The 19,326-nt window shown below is 40.9% G+C and overlaps 1 protein-coding gene across 10 annotated transcripts in view; it reads left to right on the plus strand.

The window, feature by feature from the left end:
- Positions 1-19,326, plus strand: part of SCHIP1 (schwannomin interacting protein 1) — a 122,599-nt gene that overhangs the window by 78,516 nt on the left and 24,757 nt on the right. For 8 of the 10 annotated variants that reach the window (XM_075937799.1, XM_075937801.1, XM_075937804.1 and 5 more), the window contains one exon: positions 16,980-17,098. In XM_075937799.1, the coding sequence (XP_075793914.1) occupies positions 16,980-17,098 (119 nt within the window). Of the gene's footprint in view, positions 1-2,533; positions 3,053-16,979; positions 17,103-19,326 lie in introns of those variants that run through there. The other 2 variants (XM_006123445.3, XM_075937805.1) reach the window with 2 other exon arrangements.

Below are 19,326 nucleotides of genomic sequence, written 5' to 3' on the forward strand. Positions count from 1 at the left end.
AGAGGTGGGAGGGCTGGGTGCCAGAGGCAGGTTCTGGCCAACAGATGTTTACCTAGGTGACTACTGGCCAATAGTGCAGCAGGTTCCTCAGCACGCTCCCTGCCTCCATGCCCCCACAGGCCATTCAGAAAAGCTTGCTATGGAGCCATGTGCATCTGTAACAGCTGCGAGATTGAGGGGAGGAAGGGGTACTTTGCATGTTTGCCTGCAGAGATTATTTTGGGGGCAGGACAGCGTATGCAGCTTCTCCCCCGAGGTTGCAGCTGTTCACAGGCGCACATGGCCCCGCAACTAGCTTTTCTCAACAGTGGCTGGAGGTGTGAGGTAGGCAGGGAGTCAGATTGGTGGGCCATTTTTAAAGTTTGCTTTCTATTATACTAAACTCACTTCCCACTTACACTAAACTCTAAAATACTACCCCTTGCACACAATGATGTGTGAATGAGTTTAAGTGCTTAATGGCCAGAAGACAATTTTTGTCCAAAATTGAATTAATCAGAAATTATGAGATGGGATGGGGAAATTAAGATTTCAAAACTCGTGTATCTGTATTCGGTGGGGTGCTTTTTGTGGATTTATGTATCTTTGGTTTTTTGGCCATAGCTCAGAAAAGCTTTACAAAATATTCAGGTGAGTTTTGCTAGAAAAATTTGGTAATACCTAGTCTGGGATTTTTAAAGGTACTGAAGATCAATGGGTGGCAAACTCCCTTAAACCCTTTGAAAAGCTCAGCACTTATGTGCAAGTCTTCTGCTCCCCCTCTCCCTCCCTTAGTACCCTACTAGCAAATTAAGAATGCCATAATAAACCATTGGGCTCTGGCAGGCTGAAAAAGAGCGCCATGTGACTGGTGGATACCTAGACTTCCATTTTGAAAAAAAACCACCATTTTTTCATAGCCCTTTTCCTTGGGAACATGGTCTTCAGAATATAAACAAACAGGATGTAATCACAGCCTGTCTCCCACCAGCGGCAGCCGGAGCACTTAGCTCAGTTTCCTGTTTCTGGTATATTCTGTTCTGTGTCCTACAAACAGGACAGGCACACGTGAAATTTTTATTTCTGGTATGTTTCTACTATTCTTGGATTGTTTGGTTAAGCCTGCAGCAGAAACCATCCATAATAACTCTTCATTCCTCTCTGAGAAAATGAAGACTAACTTAGAGTTGATGTATCTTGAAGGCATACACAGGTACTGAGAAAAATTCAAGAAAGAAGTTCCTTCTTCAGCTACCTATGCAGAAGATACTGGGCTAAATGGACCACTGGCTTGAACCAATGTTGCCATTCTTATTCTCCCTCTACAGTCTCACTATACCTGAATCAGACACCAGGCTCTTCTCAATGGAGTTCCCTTAGGGAGCGGGAAATGAATGTTTCTGTAAATATGCAGTTTGGAAAATCTAACTCTTCCCTTGCATGGGACACGTGGTGCTAAAACATCAAAGCTCCTTGTGAAAAAGGGTGAGGGAGCACCACAAGTGCTGGCTACCAGTGCCCCATGTGCAACAGGATCTTTACATCTTGCTATGCAGTGGGAGGATCTTGGTACATTCACTCATTCCCCCTTTGCTTCCTTCACTGACAATTGACATGCAACAGAATTAATACTTCTGAGTGAATTACAATGATGTCTTCCTCTGCAGAATGTTCTGCAGAAATAACATAAGTCAGTCTGAGCAAGGCTTAAAAAGGGAAAGACGCTGAGCTCAGAAAAAAGATGGAGAGCCATAAAAATCTATGACTTCATAAATTCCATTACCAAACTATTTACTATGTCCACAAGTCTGGGGTGAGTAGAAAGCTTTATGAAATCCAAAAGGAAACCTGATATTGAGAATGGAGAGCAGTGAGGAACTTATTTGTGATTGGCTGGAGAGCAAGGTTCCACAACATTTTTTGAATTTGTACCTACCTGTACCAGTGAGGCTTCATTTGACTGGAAATATTATAAGATTGTGACACATGAAATCTTTGTATTTGAATGCTTCCTTTTTCTTCACTGGATTAGATTTACGGTTTCTCTTAAAAACCTTATTGTGTCTGAAAAAATATTCCAGACAAGGATTCACCCTTAAAATAGAGAATCCCTAGTTAGATATGAAACAAATGTATGCATAAAAATCTTCCAGTTGAAGATTTTTCTACTCCTGTCTCTTAAACAAGTAAGCAAACTATTTAATGCTTGGGGATAAGAAAGGCAATAAAAAGAATAAAGTATTGGAAAGGTGCACTGGTGAGTTTCCAAACAAATTCTGGAATTCTTTTTTGCTTCCCCTAATAGACTAAAGTTGTGAATATTGAAACAGAACAACCAATCTATACAGAAAGTGTTGTGTTGTACAGGGAGATTGTACATGAAAATCTCAGAAGTGAGTCCACAGTTTTGCTTTTGTAACCTTGAGTTTGAACCAAACTGTTTTAATTTTGTCATAAGATACTAAGATTTTGTCTGCCCTTGTGTAGTCTGCTAGGGAAGTTTCTATCTATTTTTATCCTGCACTACCAGTGGCTGGAGGAAGACTGCTGCTTTCCTCTTGTAGCTACAACATACACGGCTAAGCAGTGAACTCAGTGTAATCAGCTGGCTAAGACTGAAAGGCAACTTTTTACTTTATTAGGGAAAAAGCATGCTTTGTAGAGGATTCCAACAGAATTATTCAGAAGGTGATAACAGAGTGTGAGAAGACCATACCCATGGCAGGCCCAAATGTCAGCAAGAAGTCAGATTTTAATTGCATGGAGTGACAGCTGTCCTCACGTTAAAGTGAATGAGACAAGGGAATAATCACTGGACAGTCTGAATGAAAAAGAGCAAGGACACTGACAGAATTTCAGGTTTTCATTTGATATTTCAGTTTAAAAATGAGAAATCTAAACAATTCTTGGAGAATGGACTAATTATGGATACAGTGAATAGTAATTTTATCAGGAAATATTTAATCTGCTGCAACGGGTTTTGAGAGTTAAAAGAATGAATGTGGACAGTGATGGTATGGATGACATCATCAGTGAAGTATCTCTATTGGAGATGGAGGGGAATTATAGAAAGGTAAGAGACAAAAAAGAAGCTTGTCTTCTAACAATTGCTCTGCACGAGATAGTTTCTGCACAAGAGAAGGAGTTGAAATCTGAAGAGTTGGCTAATACTGTTCACAGGACTATATGCTACAGTTCATCCAGATATTCAAATATTTCTTCATTGTTTCTTTTATCTTTATTTTCTAAAAGAGTGAAAAATTCTGTTGCATTTAACACACACCTATTTTTTTCATTAAAATGTTGTTCAGTTTTTGCTGTACTACCATGTTCTTTAGAACTTCTTATACTCTGCATTTAGTTGTCAAAACTGTAATTTAAGAATTAATTCAGAAATATTGTGGTCCTCTAGTTTTCAGTGTAAATTGAAGTGCATGTTAAGAAATGAAAAATGTTACTCTACATTTTAATTGTATTTGTACTTTACTGGAAATACATCTTAAAGTGAATGATGCAAAAACAAGTGTTCTATGGGTACAAGATTTTCATCAATATTTTAACAGCCTTTGTCCCTTTAAGAATAAAGTATGCCTTGTATAGTTTTGGAACTTTAAATATAGTAATTGTCTACATCTGGTAATGACAGACCTAAGGCAAAAATAGCTTCAGTTGCATGCTTGAAGTCCTGACATTAACTGCAAGTATAGGCTTGTCCCTACAGAGCCAGGATGTTATGCAATTCTCACTCGTCCCTCCCAAACCTCCTCCCAAGGGAACAAGTGCTGCTCTAAACTGTTTCATATTATGTAGGAGTATTATTCCATAACAGACTAACCATCTTAAACTCTCACTAACTATAGCACCTGCCAACTACCTGACTTAGGTGAATCTTTATTCTGGGCATTGCCATGCTACAGAAGCATTTAAAGCAGTGGTCCCCAACCTATAGAGGCTCCCAGGTGCCTGGGGGCGGGGCCACGCATGCGCCGGGCACCCGGGGGATGGGGCCACGCATGCGCCGGGCACGCCAGGGGCGGGGCTGTGCGTCCTGGGGCACGCCAGGGGCGGGGCTGTGCGTCCTGGGGCACGCCAGGGACGGGGATGCCCTTGCACCTGGCGCCGGCATGTCCCCCAGGGCCGCCCGAGCGCCTTGTGCCGTGGGCCTGGGGCCGGCGCCGCCTCCTGAGCTGCGCGCCTGGGGCCGGCACCGGCGCTGCGCGCCCGTATGTGCCCCAGGGTTGGGGCTGCCCAAGCGCCGTGCACCAGGCGCCGGTGCGTGTCGCGTGCCTAGGGCCGGCGCCTCCAGTGCGCCGCGGGCGGGGCCGGCCCAGGTTGTCGGCGGGCGCACACAAATGCCCCGGCGGGCGCCATGGCACCCGTGGGCACCGCGTTGGGGACCACTGATTTAAAGGTATTAATATTATCCATTGGGCCAAATTAATACGTGCAATGGGCCAAAGTCAGATAGTATTTGCAGAGTTGTGTAATTGCTGCTACATGTTAGTTCTAAATATACATTTTAATAAGTTTTTTATATATTTTACTCACTATTTCAGATGACTATTTGGTGTGTAAAATATATTAAAACAGTAGGATACATCGTAGTGATCACCTCTCAGGTGATGTAAGTATTCACGTATGAATTTGGTTAATTTATCTGGAAAATACTGTAAGTAGGGCCCTACCCAATTCATGGCCATGAAAACCATGCAACAGGCCATGAAATCTGGCCTTTTGTGTCATTTTACACTATACTATTCAGATTTCATGGGGGAGACAAGTGTTTCTCAAATGGAGGGGGGTTCTGACACAAAAGGGAGTTGCAGGGATGTTGCAAGGATATTTATGGGGAGCCGCCTTACGTCTGCACTGCCTTCAGAGTTGGGGACCCAGAGAGTGGTGGCTGCTGACCAAAGGTCCAGCTATGAAGGGAGCAGAGTATAAGTAAGGGTGGCAATAGCATATCATGCTTCTAGCCAGCAGCCGTCCTCTCTCTAGCAGCCCATCTCTGAAGGCAATGACAGCAGCAGCACACAAATAAGAGTAGCAGTACCACAACCTCCCCTTGTAACATCTCCCCAAACTCCTTTTGGGTCAGAAATTTCAGATTTAAATAGCAGAAATAATGAAATGTAGAATTTTTTAAATCCTAGGACTGTGAAATTGACAAAGTATAAGTAAATCCTAAGAGTTGACTAATGTATTGCTGGTATTGGCTTGCCATGGCTTGTGTTTTCAGTACTGTATAATTGCCAAGAAGGGGAAAAGTCTGAGGTGATAAGTGTCCACATTCATGATATCTTACCAACCCCTACAGAAAAGTTCTTGTTCTGGGAAGATGTCACGTTAGTAACACATTTCATGCTGATGCCCAATAAAAAAAATACTTCAGCAATAACTACATTTAAATCAATTTACTATATAGATTGATATAAAAATCTACTGTGTATACAAACTGTTAAATCCCATATCAGTGTCAATTATTGCTGTTAGATGTGGAATGAAGTGTACATAAAAGTAGGTCAGTAAAATATAATAGTCTAATGTATTATTACTGATGGATGAGCAGTCAACTAATGTTCCAAGTTGCTTTTCTGGGATTCACATTCATTTTAACATACAGTATAAATGACAGGAATAAGCCAGTTCTATTTTAAAAACATTAATAAAACTGAGCAAAACAGAAAATAATGTCCAGTAAATAGTGTCTTAACACTCTCTGATATTCTGTGAATTAGAAATAAAATAGAGCTTAATTGTACCTGTACTCCCAATGTAAGAATTGGAGAAAATATGGCACTAAAGCATTTGAAGTCTTTCCTTTGCTTGAAAGTTTTGGGATTAACAAGAAAACTAAAGCAAAGAAAGAAAATGTGAAATTAATTCAGGAAAGGAAAGCAGGTGTAGCCAAAGCAAATGAGAAGCAGTAAACTGTTGGTAACATGTACACAAATGTCTTAATCCTTTAAATTGTCAGAGATATGACAGCATTTGTACTGCCCACGTTATTTAATCCTTTAATGAGATTGTGGAGGAAATTCTGCTTTTGGTTACATTTATATAAATCCAAGTGACTCACTGAGTCAAAAAATGTAGTAATATTTCAAATATCTGGTATATTGTGAAGAAAGACAAAATCAGTAAAGATTTATCTATTAACCTCCTGTTCATACATGACAAAGTCCTCTTTATATTGAATCTCTGTGCAAAATCTGCTGGAAAAAGATTGCCCTACAGGGCCGGTTTTCCCAGTTACTAAACAGTATTCTGTGTCTAATCATCATTAAATCCTACACTTCTACTGGACGTAGTATTTAATGCCTTTCAAAAAAAATTCTGTGATTCCTACCCATATTAATTTTGTCATGCTCATGAATCTACCAAGTAACAGAAAACAGCATGTCACCCTTCAACAGAGTGGGTCATTACATTAGAAAGGTTGACAGGATTGTAAATCAGTTCCCAAAGAGCAGCTACTAGTGACTGAGGAAGTTGTAGCCTCTTAAACGTTCAAGCCAGTTCAGATTTTCAGGCAGCAGATAATTATTACCTCAGTGATTAAAAATTAAATGGTCAATACATGAATCAGAGAACCAACTTAGTTTTGCCAGAGCAGGTGCCCAAAAGTTAATGGCATAATTCTCAACCCTCCAACTTCCAAGTGAAGCGTGTACTATTTGACCTTTTAATGCGTTGTAAACAAAACTTGGAATCCATAACTACAGGTTGGACTTCCCTGACCTTGGGGAGCTGACCAATCCCAAAGGAGAGATTTAGCAGAACAATTACTCCCCTCAGCTAACAGACTCTGGGCTCTCCTCACGGCTGCTGAGCTCCCTTACCCCTCAAGTAGCCGGGCTCCCAGCTCTGCAGACAGCCCCAAGGCTGCTGGGGCCTCTGCTGCCCTGGGAATGACAGGGCTCCCAGCTCTGCTCTCTGTTCCAGGGCTCTAGAGAGCATAATGAAAAATAAGAGATGCAAGCATTATTTATTTAAATAGTACCGTCACTGTAGAGGGACATATGCTTTAATTCTTATGCGTATAATACATACAACTTTTATAAGCCTCTTGTTTGTGCTGTCATCACCAGAGCAGCTCTAGGGATGTTTCTCCTTTCTAATATTTGGCAAGAAGAACAGATGGTAAATAGATGGGACAAACATGGAAAATGGAAGTTACCGCTGTGCAGCTGATAGATTGTTGAGAGGGTTTTTATTTTTATTGGGGGAAAGATAGAGGGCCATTAAGAAAACAAACTAAGGTATGGGTGAATAAACAACAAACCTATAATTAATATATATATTAAAAATAGTAATTATATAGATGTGACATGGTAGAATATAATCACAGGTGGCAATATTGCTGACCTCCCCCATGGCATTTTAGTTGTTAAATTACTGAGGAAAATGTGGCCCTTCTTTTAATGTAAACTAGATGTAGAGATTCTTGTTTTCCTTTCCTTAACTAACCACACATACCTCACTGGTTTAGCCAGACTGGCCTTGAAACTTACCTTCCAGTAAGGTTTTTAGGAACATAGTCATATATGATCAGTGGTTAATTGATCCATGAATATGTGTTCTGTGTTAAACCTTGTTACACATTGATGAATACCAAATCTTATTGATTTTCTTGTAAATATATTTGGTATTGTTGTTTAAAGGGGGGGAAAATAATAGAACAGTTCTATTCCTGTGGTTAAAATTAGATCCTACTATGATTGTAGAAGGAAGAGATTATGTAACTTTTCCTTCAGGAAGTGGTTTAGTTGCAGGATATAGTTCAGAATTATAACACCATTTACAGCATACATAATTTGGGAATTCGAACTTGTTTAGTAAGCAAACAACTCATAATATTTCAGTGAAATTTAGCATTTACATTCTCCTAGGTAACAGCTACAAGTAAACCTTTTTTTAAAGAAACTATGTCTTACGCAGATTTTCACACAGTTAAAAAAAGTTATCTCACTATAGATTTATCAGAAAAACGTACCTTTGAATGATATATATGTATATAATGTTAATATTTATGTTAATGTTTAAATGCAAGTGTTTCATTGATTATTTTATGTAGGAAAATAATATAAACATTCTTGGTATCAGAGGAATGAAACTGTTGATTTTGGTTCCTATCTGAAACCAAGTTTCTTAATATCTCTCTCAGAATATTCAGTGTACCCCTTAGTGACCTATTTGTGGCATGAAATCCAGCTCTAAAGTGTTACCCACAAACATTTCTCTATCCCTTCCACACTTTAGGGACACATACCTTTAACCCAGTTCCTAGGGCTCAAGGTGCAACTCTGTTAATTTACACATCCACCCTTGCCCAGGGCCGTCCTTAGGATTTATGGTGCCTTAAACTTCTGCCCCTATGCCTAGGTTTGTTGAGCAAAAAAAAACCCCCACCAATACATTAAAATCACATTCCTTCCCCAAGACCTCTCACATGACTTGCTCCATCCCCACCTTCCTCATGCACACCCTTTATTTCAAGCCTTCTCCCAGCACCCCCCCTCCAGCCCCTAATGCCCTTACCCTCTCCTCTCCCAGCATCCCTGTCCCACTGACACCTCCCCTCCTGCTCTTTTCCTCATTGTCTCCACTGCCCCCCCCATTTGTCTCTCTCCTCCACCCTGTCCCTTGGTGCCTGCCCCTTTCTTCTCCTGACCTGCCCCCCTCCCATCAACACAAGCCCCTTCCTCTCACACCCCTTCCCCCTACTTTTCCCGTACCCCTCCCCTCCACCTTACAAGTTTGCAGGGCTGGAGTCTGCAGCGATCTGGCCCCGGAAGTCCCCGCACTTCTGGCTAGACAAGGGTGGGCACCTACAGAGCAGGGTGCAGAGACCTCCCTCCCCTTCCCCCTCCCCGCCCCAACAAGAGGGTGCAGGTGAGCAAAGTTCCCTCCACGTGCTTTGCAGGGGGGCGGATCCCGCATTGCCGGCAGGGCTCCTGCTTGCAGGCAGTCTGACCTGCAGGGTGCCCTCCCGCCCTCTGCACACTCGCGGGGAGGGGGACGGGGAGCGCTGCACGCTGCCTGTACTTGAGGTGGGCACAGAGACTCACAGTAGAGCAGTGCAATGCAGCACAGGAGCACGATCCTGTTCAGCCAGAAGGTGCCTGGGCACAGCGGGAGGCGGGCAGGGGGTGCCTGCTCCCCCTCCTCGTGGCTGGGCGCTTGCGGGAGCTTGGAGACTCCCTCCACCCCCCTCCTCTTCCTCAGCATCTCCCTCTGCACAGCCACGGCTGGAGCATGCACCAGTCGCCACCTGGGTCCGCCTCCTCGGCCCGCACAGTGGGAGCTGCGCCCGGGGCACCACCTCTGCCAGAGTGCACGGGGTGTGCAGTCCCACTTCCCAGAGTGCGGTGCTGAAGGGGAGGCTCCAGGGGGTTGCGTCCCGGCAGAGGAGGGACAGGCCTCGAGAAGGCGGAGAGAGGGGCCCAGCTGCTCGCTGTGCCCAGGCAGTGTTCGCAGCCCCAGCCCAGCCACCATCCCGGCTCTGCTCCCCCACGTCCCGCTCCGCGTGTCTCCTTCCTCCTCCTTTCCAGATCCGTGGCTGGCTGTTTTTAAAAACGGCACCGCAACATCACACTGATGTGGCACCGCCCCCTCTGGCACGCCACGCGTGACCCTGGCCCCAGTGCCGACCCAGCTCCATCAGTCCCACAGCCCTGGCTCCAGTGCAGAGCTCACGCCTATGCTTCCTGTCCCTCCCGGCAGAGTGGTGCCCCAGAAAGGGTGGTGCCCTACACAACTGCGTACTCTGCGTATGCCTAAGGATGGCCCTGCCCGTACCTATTTCCTAGGGCTCAGGGTGTAACTTCCTGCAGGTTTGCAGGATCTTTTGCCATTGAAAGAGCCTTACGCAGTAATATTCTTATTCTCTATTGACAATCCTCAAGCAAGCAGAATATATATGCTAAACACGCAGTGTTGTGCTCACCAATCCTGATAAAGGCAGGCAGACTTCCCTGTTGGCCAGACAAGGTCAGCCTCTCTGGATCTTAGCTGCTGCACATCATCGTGGTGCAGAGGAGTTCTGGCAGCTCTGGTCTTAAGCTGTGTCTTGGAGTTGAGTTCTTCCAGGTCTTCCCTCCTTCTTTTGGTGTTCCTTTCTTTCTTTCCTTCCCTTTTCCTCTTCTTGCTTTTCCCCTTTTCCTTCTTTCCTTTTGCTTGCTTGTATCCTTCTTGGATCCCAGTTTATACAGCGAAACTTGAGTCCTACTTAGCTATACCTTAACCAATTATTTTAGTATAATTTTACTAACCAATCATATCACACTGTAGTAGAATTACCTAAGCAATCATATCACACCATCTTAGTTGATTTATACATAGCAAAATTAATTTATACAGCACATAGAAACAGTTACAAACCAGACAGATCTCACAGACAAACAATAGGAAAGTGAGGACAATAATCATAGAATGCGGATTCCACAACCTCAACTATTGGTAAACAAAAGCTTCAGAGGGGTAGCCGAGTTAGTCTGTAACAGGAAAAACTTAAAAAACAACAAATAGTCTGGGTGCACTTTAAAGACTAACAAAACATGTAGAGGGTATCATGAGCTTTTGTGGGCACAGCAATTTAGATGGAATGTGAGTATGTGACTCTTTACAGCTAATGGCTGCTGCTCTTCAGTCTGGCTGCAGAAGAAGGCTTTAGTTTAGGTCTTCCAGTATGGCTACAGGCCTTCCAATGTGGCTACAGAAAAACCATATTGTTACACAAGTATAATAGACTTCTTAGGGATGGTTCTTGATTTATAACAACTAGTGGTCCAATTGATTCCTTTATGGTGACTATCTATAGTATCCATTACAAAATGAGATAATGTGGGCTCAGTATTGGGAATTTAATATCTCAGTAATGACTTAGTGGATATAATAAATTGTACATTGATCACAGGTCCAGATAGCAAACTGAGAAGAATTGCAATTGCATTGCTGAAAGGATGAAAATTACAAAATGATCTGAAAGTTAGAGATATATATAAATGGGATGAAATATGTAAAAGCAAAAAGTTATTCTACCCTGCTCAAGGAACAGTAACCCCAACACAAGCATAAAAGATGAGGATGCTACTTAAACAGCAGTAACGCAGAAAAATCTGTAGAGGTATGAAAAAGATGGGATATGAACTCAAAATGAAATGAAGCTGCAAAAGCAAATGACATTCTGATCTCAGTGTAGTGCTAGCACTGGTAGAACAAGGAGTTGTTAAAAATGCTTCATACCAGCTTGGCAGAAGTCTCATATTTTTGACATTTTATTTCTAAAAGAATATAAATATCTCAGAATCTAATAAAGGGCCACAAAATTGAGAAATAAATTAGAAGATACAGAAATTGTGTGACATGGAGAAAAGTGATATTTGAGGCAGTATATTAATGCAAATTGAAAAAAAATGTATAGTATTGAAATTTTGTAATAAGCAAAATACTCGATGTAAAGAAAAACTTAAAATATCCTAAAGATATAATCAACATACAATCCAGTCAGAGCATGGACTGTCTCTTCTCCTTTTGTACAGCACCAAACACAATGGAGCCTCTCATTCATGTCTGGGATCTTTAGGCACTCCTCTCATGTAAATATTTAATCATCATAATGTTCAATTCACAGGCATCTTGAGACATTCCTAATCCAGTTTCTTAGCAACAAGAACACTGTTCCTTCCAGTAGAGGTGCTTAAGAGTAGATTAAATGGAAGAAAATGTTGTGCTTTGCAAGCACTGGAGCAAACACATATTTCTCAGCTGGAGGGGTATGACTCTCAGGTGCATATTAAGAGAGCACAGACATACTATTATCACTAGAACCCACTGGGAACAAAGTTAGGAAGGACAGAGAGGCAGCAGTTTGCTCTCCATTTCCAATGCTGCTTATTTTCATCCTTACCAACATAGAAAACATTGATCCCTGATGGGGAAAAAAGGTGAGAACTGCCAAACTAGATGACAGATAATTTAATTTAATAATAACATTTAATAAAACCTTGTACTAAATAATATTTGCCATCTGAGAATATCAACAAATTTTGGAAATTGTTAGTTACATTCTGCATAAAGCATGCCAGATGTATGAAAGTACATAGGTAGGACCCTCCCAAATTCAAAGCTGTGAAAAATGTGTTATGGACCATGAAATCTGGTCTCCCCCATGAAATGTGGCAGTTATAAAGTGATCTTCGTATTGCCATCTTTATTTCTGTGCTGCCTTCAGTGCAGTGGCTACTAACTGCATCCAGCTCTGAAGGCAACATTACCACCAGAAGTAGTTCATAAGTGAGACTACATCAACACTACACTCAAATCAATGCTCTGAGATCAGTCCACTGGAGGTCAATTTATTGGGTCGAGTTAAGATCTGCCAAATCGACCACAGATCTCTGTCCTGTTGACCCTGCTATTCTACCCCGGAAGAGTAAGGGAAGACAACAGGAGAGCTTCTCCCATTAACTACTTGTGTTGTAGATCCTGCAATAACTCTACTTAAAATCCAGCTATGTTGTTCATGTAGCTGGAGTAGCATAGCTTAAGTCAACTTTCTGTTGTAGTATAGATATAGTCTGAGGATGATGTGGTATGTGGGGAAGCAAGGATGTTATTATGGATGGACAAGTGGTCAGGGAGGCACTATGGTTGGTTGGTCTTTCTCTCTCTCTTACACGCCCACCCACACACACACCCCTCTTTAACACCAAGCGTGTCAGTGAAGTTGCTTGACCAGAGGCTCATCCCATCTGCCAGGCTCCAGCTAGGCTTCTAAGGGTGTGTCTAGACTACTGAGTTTTTTCGACAAAAGTGGACTTTTGTCGACAAAACTATACCTGCGCCTACACTACCGCTGAGTTCTGTCGACATAACGTCGACAGAACTCAGCAGTTTTGTCGACGCTGGTAAACCTCATTTTACGAGGCATAACACCTTCTGTCGACAGAGTTCTGTCGATAGAAGGTGTTATTGCCTGTAGGGTTGCGTCTAGACTACAGGGTTTTGTCGACAAAGCAGCTTGCTTTGTTAACAGAACTGAATGTGTCTAGACGCTCTATGTCGGCAGAAGTTTTGTCGACAGTATCTGTCGACAAAACCCTGTAGTCTAGACGTACCCTAAGGGACAGTTACCCATTCACATCCCTAGAAGGATACTGTTTCCTTAGTGCCTTCGCATCTTGATTTGCTCTTCAAGCTGACATTTTTCTAGTTTTAAAAATGCTGATAGAAATTAAGGGTGCAAGCACCTTTAGCATGTAATAGATTGCATTAAAAATCTAATCGAGTCATTTGGTGGCATTTACTTTATGGTATCAGCACTTTTGGTGTGCTGAAAACTAATATACCAGCTTATTAGCTTCAGTAAGTATGCTTTTAAAGCTATTGATTATTTTTATTTTTGTTTGTGCTGCAGTATGTTACTTCATCGTGTTTGTAGAGAAAAGCATATACTAAATGAATGAAAGACTGTAAGCTACTGTTGATTTTAAAGAGACTAGTACACAGTGAGCATAAAAATCTAGGTTTATTCATTAATGAGGGCTACTAACAATGATGCTATCAGAATTCACTAGACAGAAGGTTTCACTGAAGCTGAGGGATTAATATAATTGCTTCAAAACAGACAATGTGGCGACAGCTACAAACAATCTGACAAACAACCAGGAATTAAAACAAAGCTGTTCTTTAGGTTCTGTCTGGCTTGTGCTTTGTGAAACAGACTTTTCTACCCTTTTAGCTGTTGTAACTGAATGTATTCTTTATTGATCACTAGAGAGACAGTTAACTGGTAATATTTGCAATCTAGCATAGCATTTCATTGCATGAGATAAAATATAATAAAATAACACTGAGATTTAAAAATAAATTGCTTGTCCTCAAATTTATATTTTATTCATTAGTTTAAGAGATTTAAGGGTACAGCTAGACTACAAGAGTTTTTCATGGATACTGGAGGTATCCCGGAAAAACTTTTCTGCGTCCAGGGACGCGTTTGCTCTTCCTCCCCCCCCCCCCCTTTCAGAAGCCCCTGTATTCTTTGTTCCCAGGGTAGACGTGCCTCTTCCGACAAAAGGATCGCATTTTGTGTAGCTTTTTTTGGGGGGGAGGGGGAGCGGAAGCAACAGTGTAGCCGTACCCAAAGTTACTTTGGATTGCCACCTTCAAGTCTTTCTTCTCTCATTTTTCTCTCTAAAGCTGTTCTTTAAACAGCAGTGATAAACACAATGCACTGTTTTATGTTGGAAAAAAGTGCCATCGGCCATATCCAGCCATTTTTCATTACATGACTCTTATTGAAGTCTGCGAAGGTCTAGCATAAAAATCAATGATGGGCTATGGTCTACTAGTAACTGCTGGAGGCTGCAAAAGGATATAGTACTATGGCATATATTTTTATCATAATGAGGAAAGATTTGTGTGAAATTGCTCACGTATCGCTAGCTAGCAAAACTATTTTGGTTTTCGGATGTTTCCAGAAAGGTAATAAAATAACAAATAAGTAACAAGAAGAAAAAGTGGCATTTTTGCCTAACCTTATTTTTTGAAATGACTAAACCATTTTTACTACAGCTAAAATATATATATAAGATTACACTGCGGCAGGAAACAAACAGAAAAATTTGGCCAGAACAGTTAGTCTGACAAAGTTATAAACAGCTGAAAACTGGGGCTTATAATTGAAAATGCTGAGCAACTTTAATTATAAGTTTTGCTATCAGGCCTGCCTATAATGGAGGGGTGGGGGAGGCTCCAGAGTTAGGGTTGACAGATGTCCAGTTTTTTACCAGAAGGTCTAGTCAAAAGAAAAACCTGGCAGGGTCCAGTTAGTACTCCTGGACAGGCACTAAAAATCTGGTTACCTTCAGTAACTGGCCTCTACCATTGGGTGCAGGGAGAGAATGGGAAGAGCAGAAGCTGCTGCTGGAATCTGAAGGAACAATTGAGAATGGTGCCAGCGGAGAGAATTAACAGCAGCTCCTCTATCTTGTCCCAAACACCACCCTCCCCCCCATTCATCTCTACGTCTGGCACCAACTAGGTGACTGTGGCAGGCGGAGGGGAGATCAGGGGTGATGGGGCCTCATCAGAAAGAGATGGAGCAGGGGGTGGAAAAAGTTCCCAGTGCTTAGTATCTGGATAAGTGAGGAAAGATCAGGTTTCAAATAAAGTCCAAATTCTATGACAAGTCTAAAGTTATAATGGATAATTATAATAATGTAAAGTCAATATTCAGGATTGAGATCATAACTAAAATACGATTATCTGGTTCTTTTGTGCTTAAAATTTTCATAGAATTTTATATTATCATCCAGAATTGGAAATTATAAAGTAAAACAAGTCAAGTGTATGTGTATGAAGATAGCAGAAGTAAACCCAGACAGTATACTTTAACTTTACCTATTACATATTTTACAACATGAACTGTACATAGTCTTACAGCAGTTGATAGGCTGAACATGTTCTTTCCAATGGGCCTTTGCCTTCCTACATGTATTTCCTGTCAATGTTGAGACACTAATTATTTATGATCCTCTAGGACGGTATTACATAAATATTAAACATATATAAAGTTTTCATTTACTGCATATTGATTGATTCGGTCCAAAAATCAAGCCTACAGTCATTGATAAGTGAGTTTTAAAGCACTTTGTAGCTTAAAATGTAAAATATATTAAAAAAAAAACCTGTAAAGAGTATGTCAGCAGAAGCCATGGTCAATATCTCTTGAATAAATTGTTTGGAGACTAAACGATCACGTAAGAAATATATATATATATAGTTACATAAATCTGATTGATGTATTAAACTATTCAGATTAGTTTAATTGCTTTTCAGATGTTCTGTTCAGTGTCAGCCATTTTTTTCGTAAGTTCAGATATAAAAAAGATAAAAACATAAGCTCTTTGACACAGAAACAAACATGTTTTCACACTTTATATTTTTGGCGTGACCACTTTATAAATTATTATTTAAAAACATACATCTGAAAACTCATCTTATGAAAGTTTTTTTACATTTTTTTTGAAGAAAGTTAATCAATGTTTATACTCTATGTATGATCCAATAAGAACATAAGAACAGCCATACTGGGTCAGACCAAAGGTCCATCTAGCCCGGTATCCTGTCTTCTGACAGTGGCCAATGCCAGATGCCCGAGAGGGAATGAACACAACAAGAATCATCAACTGATCCCTCTCCTGTCATCCATTGCCTGCCTCTGACAAACAGAGGCTAGGGAAACCACTCCTACCCATCCTAGCTAATAGCCATTGATGGATCTGACCTCTATTAATTTATCTATTTCTTTTTTGAACCCTGTTAAAGTCCTGGTCTTCACAACATCCTGTGGCAAGAAATTCCACAGGTTGACTCTGCACTGCATTAAAAAAAAAACCTTCCTTTTGTTTGTTTTAAACCTGCTACCTATTAATGAATTTCACTCTATTTTTTTCTATAATAGCTATAGCTTCCTTTTGCACAAATTTCATATTAAGATAATATAAACATATGTTGCTAATGTTTTAGAACATCTTCCTTAAAATGTTGTGAGTCCATAATCCAAGAAACAACATAAACAGTAATTTTCTAAGTTTATAATGTGGTTGATTGACATGAAAGGTTGGTTTTCTTCAGTACCTTTTTTTCTAGAACCATCAGTTCATCCCCATTTATCATTTCCACTGGAGACTAGATTTTTGAGCAACAGTCAATGGGCAGGAAGAAGCTGCTGTATAAAGCATTGAGGCTGAGTGGACTAAACAAGCTCGAGATAAACAAGGCTGAGATAAATAGTATAGCTAAATCCGTGGCAGCTGAAAGATTTTTACTTTAAAACAAAGCCTCTGAAATGTCCTTAATGTCATGGTGGGTTTTTAGCTTTGCTCATCTAATGTTACAATATTGTACATGCTAATTCTGTACTGCAGAATACTAACTACAAAAATAAGTCGTCGTAACTGATGGATTAATACATTATCTACCTGTACTTTTAGGCTCAGAAAAATGAGAGAGAATCTATCAGGCAGAAATTGGCACTTGGAAGTTTCTTTGATGATGGCCCAGGAATTTATACCAGCTGTAGCAAAAGTGGCAAGCCAAGTCTTTCTTCTCGGTAAGTATAATGGCATAGTAAGCATCCCTAATGTTTATGGATTTCATGTGACATAGTATCGCAGGGAATTTATATATGTGTGGTGAAAACTAACGTGAGGCTTTGCGTGGTATATGATATCTTTACTACAAAGTACTGTCAGAAACTCATTAGAATATCAATGGAGGGCCATCGTGTCTGTAGGCTCCATTTTCTCTTCTGGTTGCCTACCTAGATTTTAGTGGCAATCACACCTTTTAAATGGCTCTAATTTTAGATCCATGGAGTCAAGGGTTTTCACACACCTTTGATACCTGTCATGTCCATTTGTTGTGAATAATTTATTAAAGAAATGAACAATTTTGGGTCTGAGGTTATAGAACGTTGACTGGGGGTGAAGTAGGTGGCCTATCCCATAATTTACCGTTATTTTAATTTCCAAAATTCTATAATAAATTACTCTTTTGCCACAAATACTAACAGAAATATTACAGTTGCAAAGAGCTTTAAACAGAGTTGAATTCTTCCACCATAAAATGTTCACTATACTTTTTCTTCTATCACTATAAAGCAACAGGAAACAGAACTTTCAACTCATTCACACAAGATACCTGAACATCTTCAAATATCCCTGACTTCAGTGGCATTGAGTAGACTCAGCACTTTGCAGAATTAAGTTGCTGATTAACTATGAAAATAGCAGTAGAATAACCTGTAATCTAACATGCATGCAAACAATATTCTGATTTTATCTTAAAGTGACCTATCTGACCTATCCTTTCGTTATTGCTTGCTGCTGTTGCTGAACATACCCAAAATAAACTCATCAACACAAGCAAATGTCCCAGCAGTTAACCCCATTATAATACCATAGCTCTGGACAGTAAGAATGTTGCAGCTTTACCCTCCCCTCCAGCTAAATGTGAATAACACTATCTGCCTGAAGATGTGCAAGAAGTTGGCAATAGAGATAGCATAGATCCACCTAAGAATCTACATTATCAAAAACAGAACCTGATTTGTCGTGGTCTCTGCATATCATTAGAAAATTGGACAGTAGTGTATTGCTTAATCTTTTGAGTGTACTAGATATTTTGTATATGAGACGTTAAATGTAAGGAGAGCACATAAATGCTTCCAGAACTGGGACTGAGGTAGGCATGTTCCAATAGAGGAAGGTAGGGAATTTGGTCAGGACTCACAAAAAGGTAGGATTGCCCTTGAGCAACAATAGTTTTTGCAGACATTAGTAGTCCTGTTCTGTATATTTTTTTCTTTTTTTGAACTATGTTTTTGATGTGTAAGTTACAAATTATTCCCACATAAAGATATTCTCTGTGGTCATATATATCCTTTCAGTAGGTAAAATAATGATGCATTTCATACTAGCTTGGGAACAACTTATGTTTTCTAGTTTTTCTTAGTAAGTTATTTAAAACACCCATTAAGAATATAACATACTATATATACTTGATCATAAACTCATTTGGTCATAAGCCAACTCCCAACCCCCTCAAGTTAAAAAAAAAAAAATTGTAAAAATGGCTATGATCCGTTCATAAGCCGACTCTGTCGGTAGTTTGCAAACTTCCAGTCCCAGCTCATAAGCATAAGCCGCTGGAATGTCAGGATGTTTTGTTTACCTGCAGCATCTGCAGGCCTGGAGTTTCTCAGCTCCCATTGGCTGCTGTTCACCATTTCCAGCCAATGAAAGCTGCAGGAAGCAGCACTGGCCAAGGGACGTGCTTATCACCACTTCCAACCGCTCATGTTGACCCAGAAAGGTGAACAGCAACCTCTGGGAGCTGAAGTGTCTATGTCTGCAGGCACTCCAGGTACATAAAATGTTCCAGCATGCCAGCAGTTTGCCCTGCTAGTCTGGGAACTGAAGTTTGCTGACATCTTGCCCTCGCCCTTTCCCCTGGTTAAAAAAATATTGATAAAATGCAGTGACCCATTCATAAGTCCTGCTCTTTACTGTGTCATTTTTTTTACCAAAAAGATTATGCTTATGGTCGTTTACATATGGCAGTGTTTCTCAAAGCGGATCCACTCTGAGAAAGTTGCTACAGGGCCACTCCGGTTTGTTTACTTACCGACTCCATAGCCGCAGCACCTTGCAGTTCCCATTGGCTGTAGTTTGCCATTTTCAGCCAAGGGGAACCATGGAAAGAAGCAGCCCGGGTCTCACTGCTTCCCACTGTTCCTCTTGGCTGCAAACAGTGAACCGCAGCCAATGGCAACTAGTA

This window comes from Pelodiscus sinensis, chromosome 10 (genome assembly GCF_049634645.1).
Source record: "Pelodiscus sinensis isolate JC-2024 chromosome 10, ASM4963464v1, whole genome shotgun sequence".
Lineage (NCBI taxonomy): Eukaryota > Metazoa > Chordata > Testudines > Trionychidae > Pelodiscus > Pelodiscus sinensis.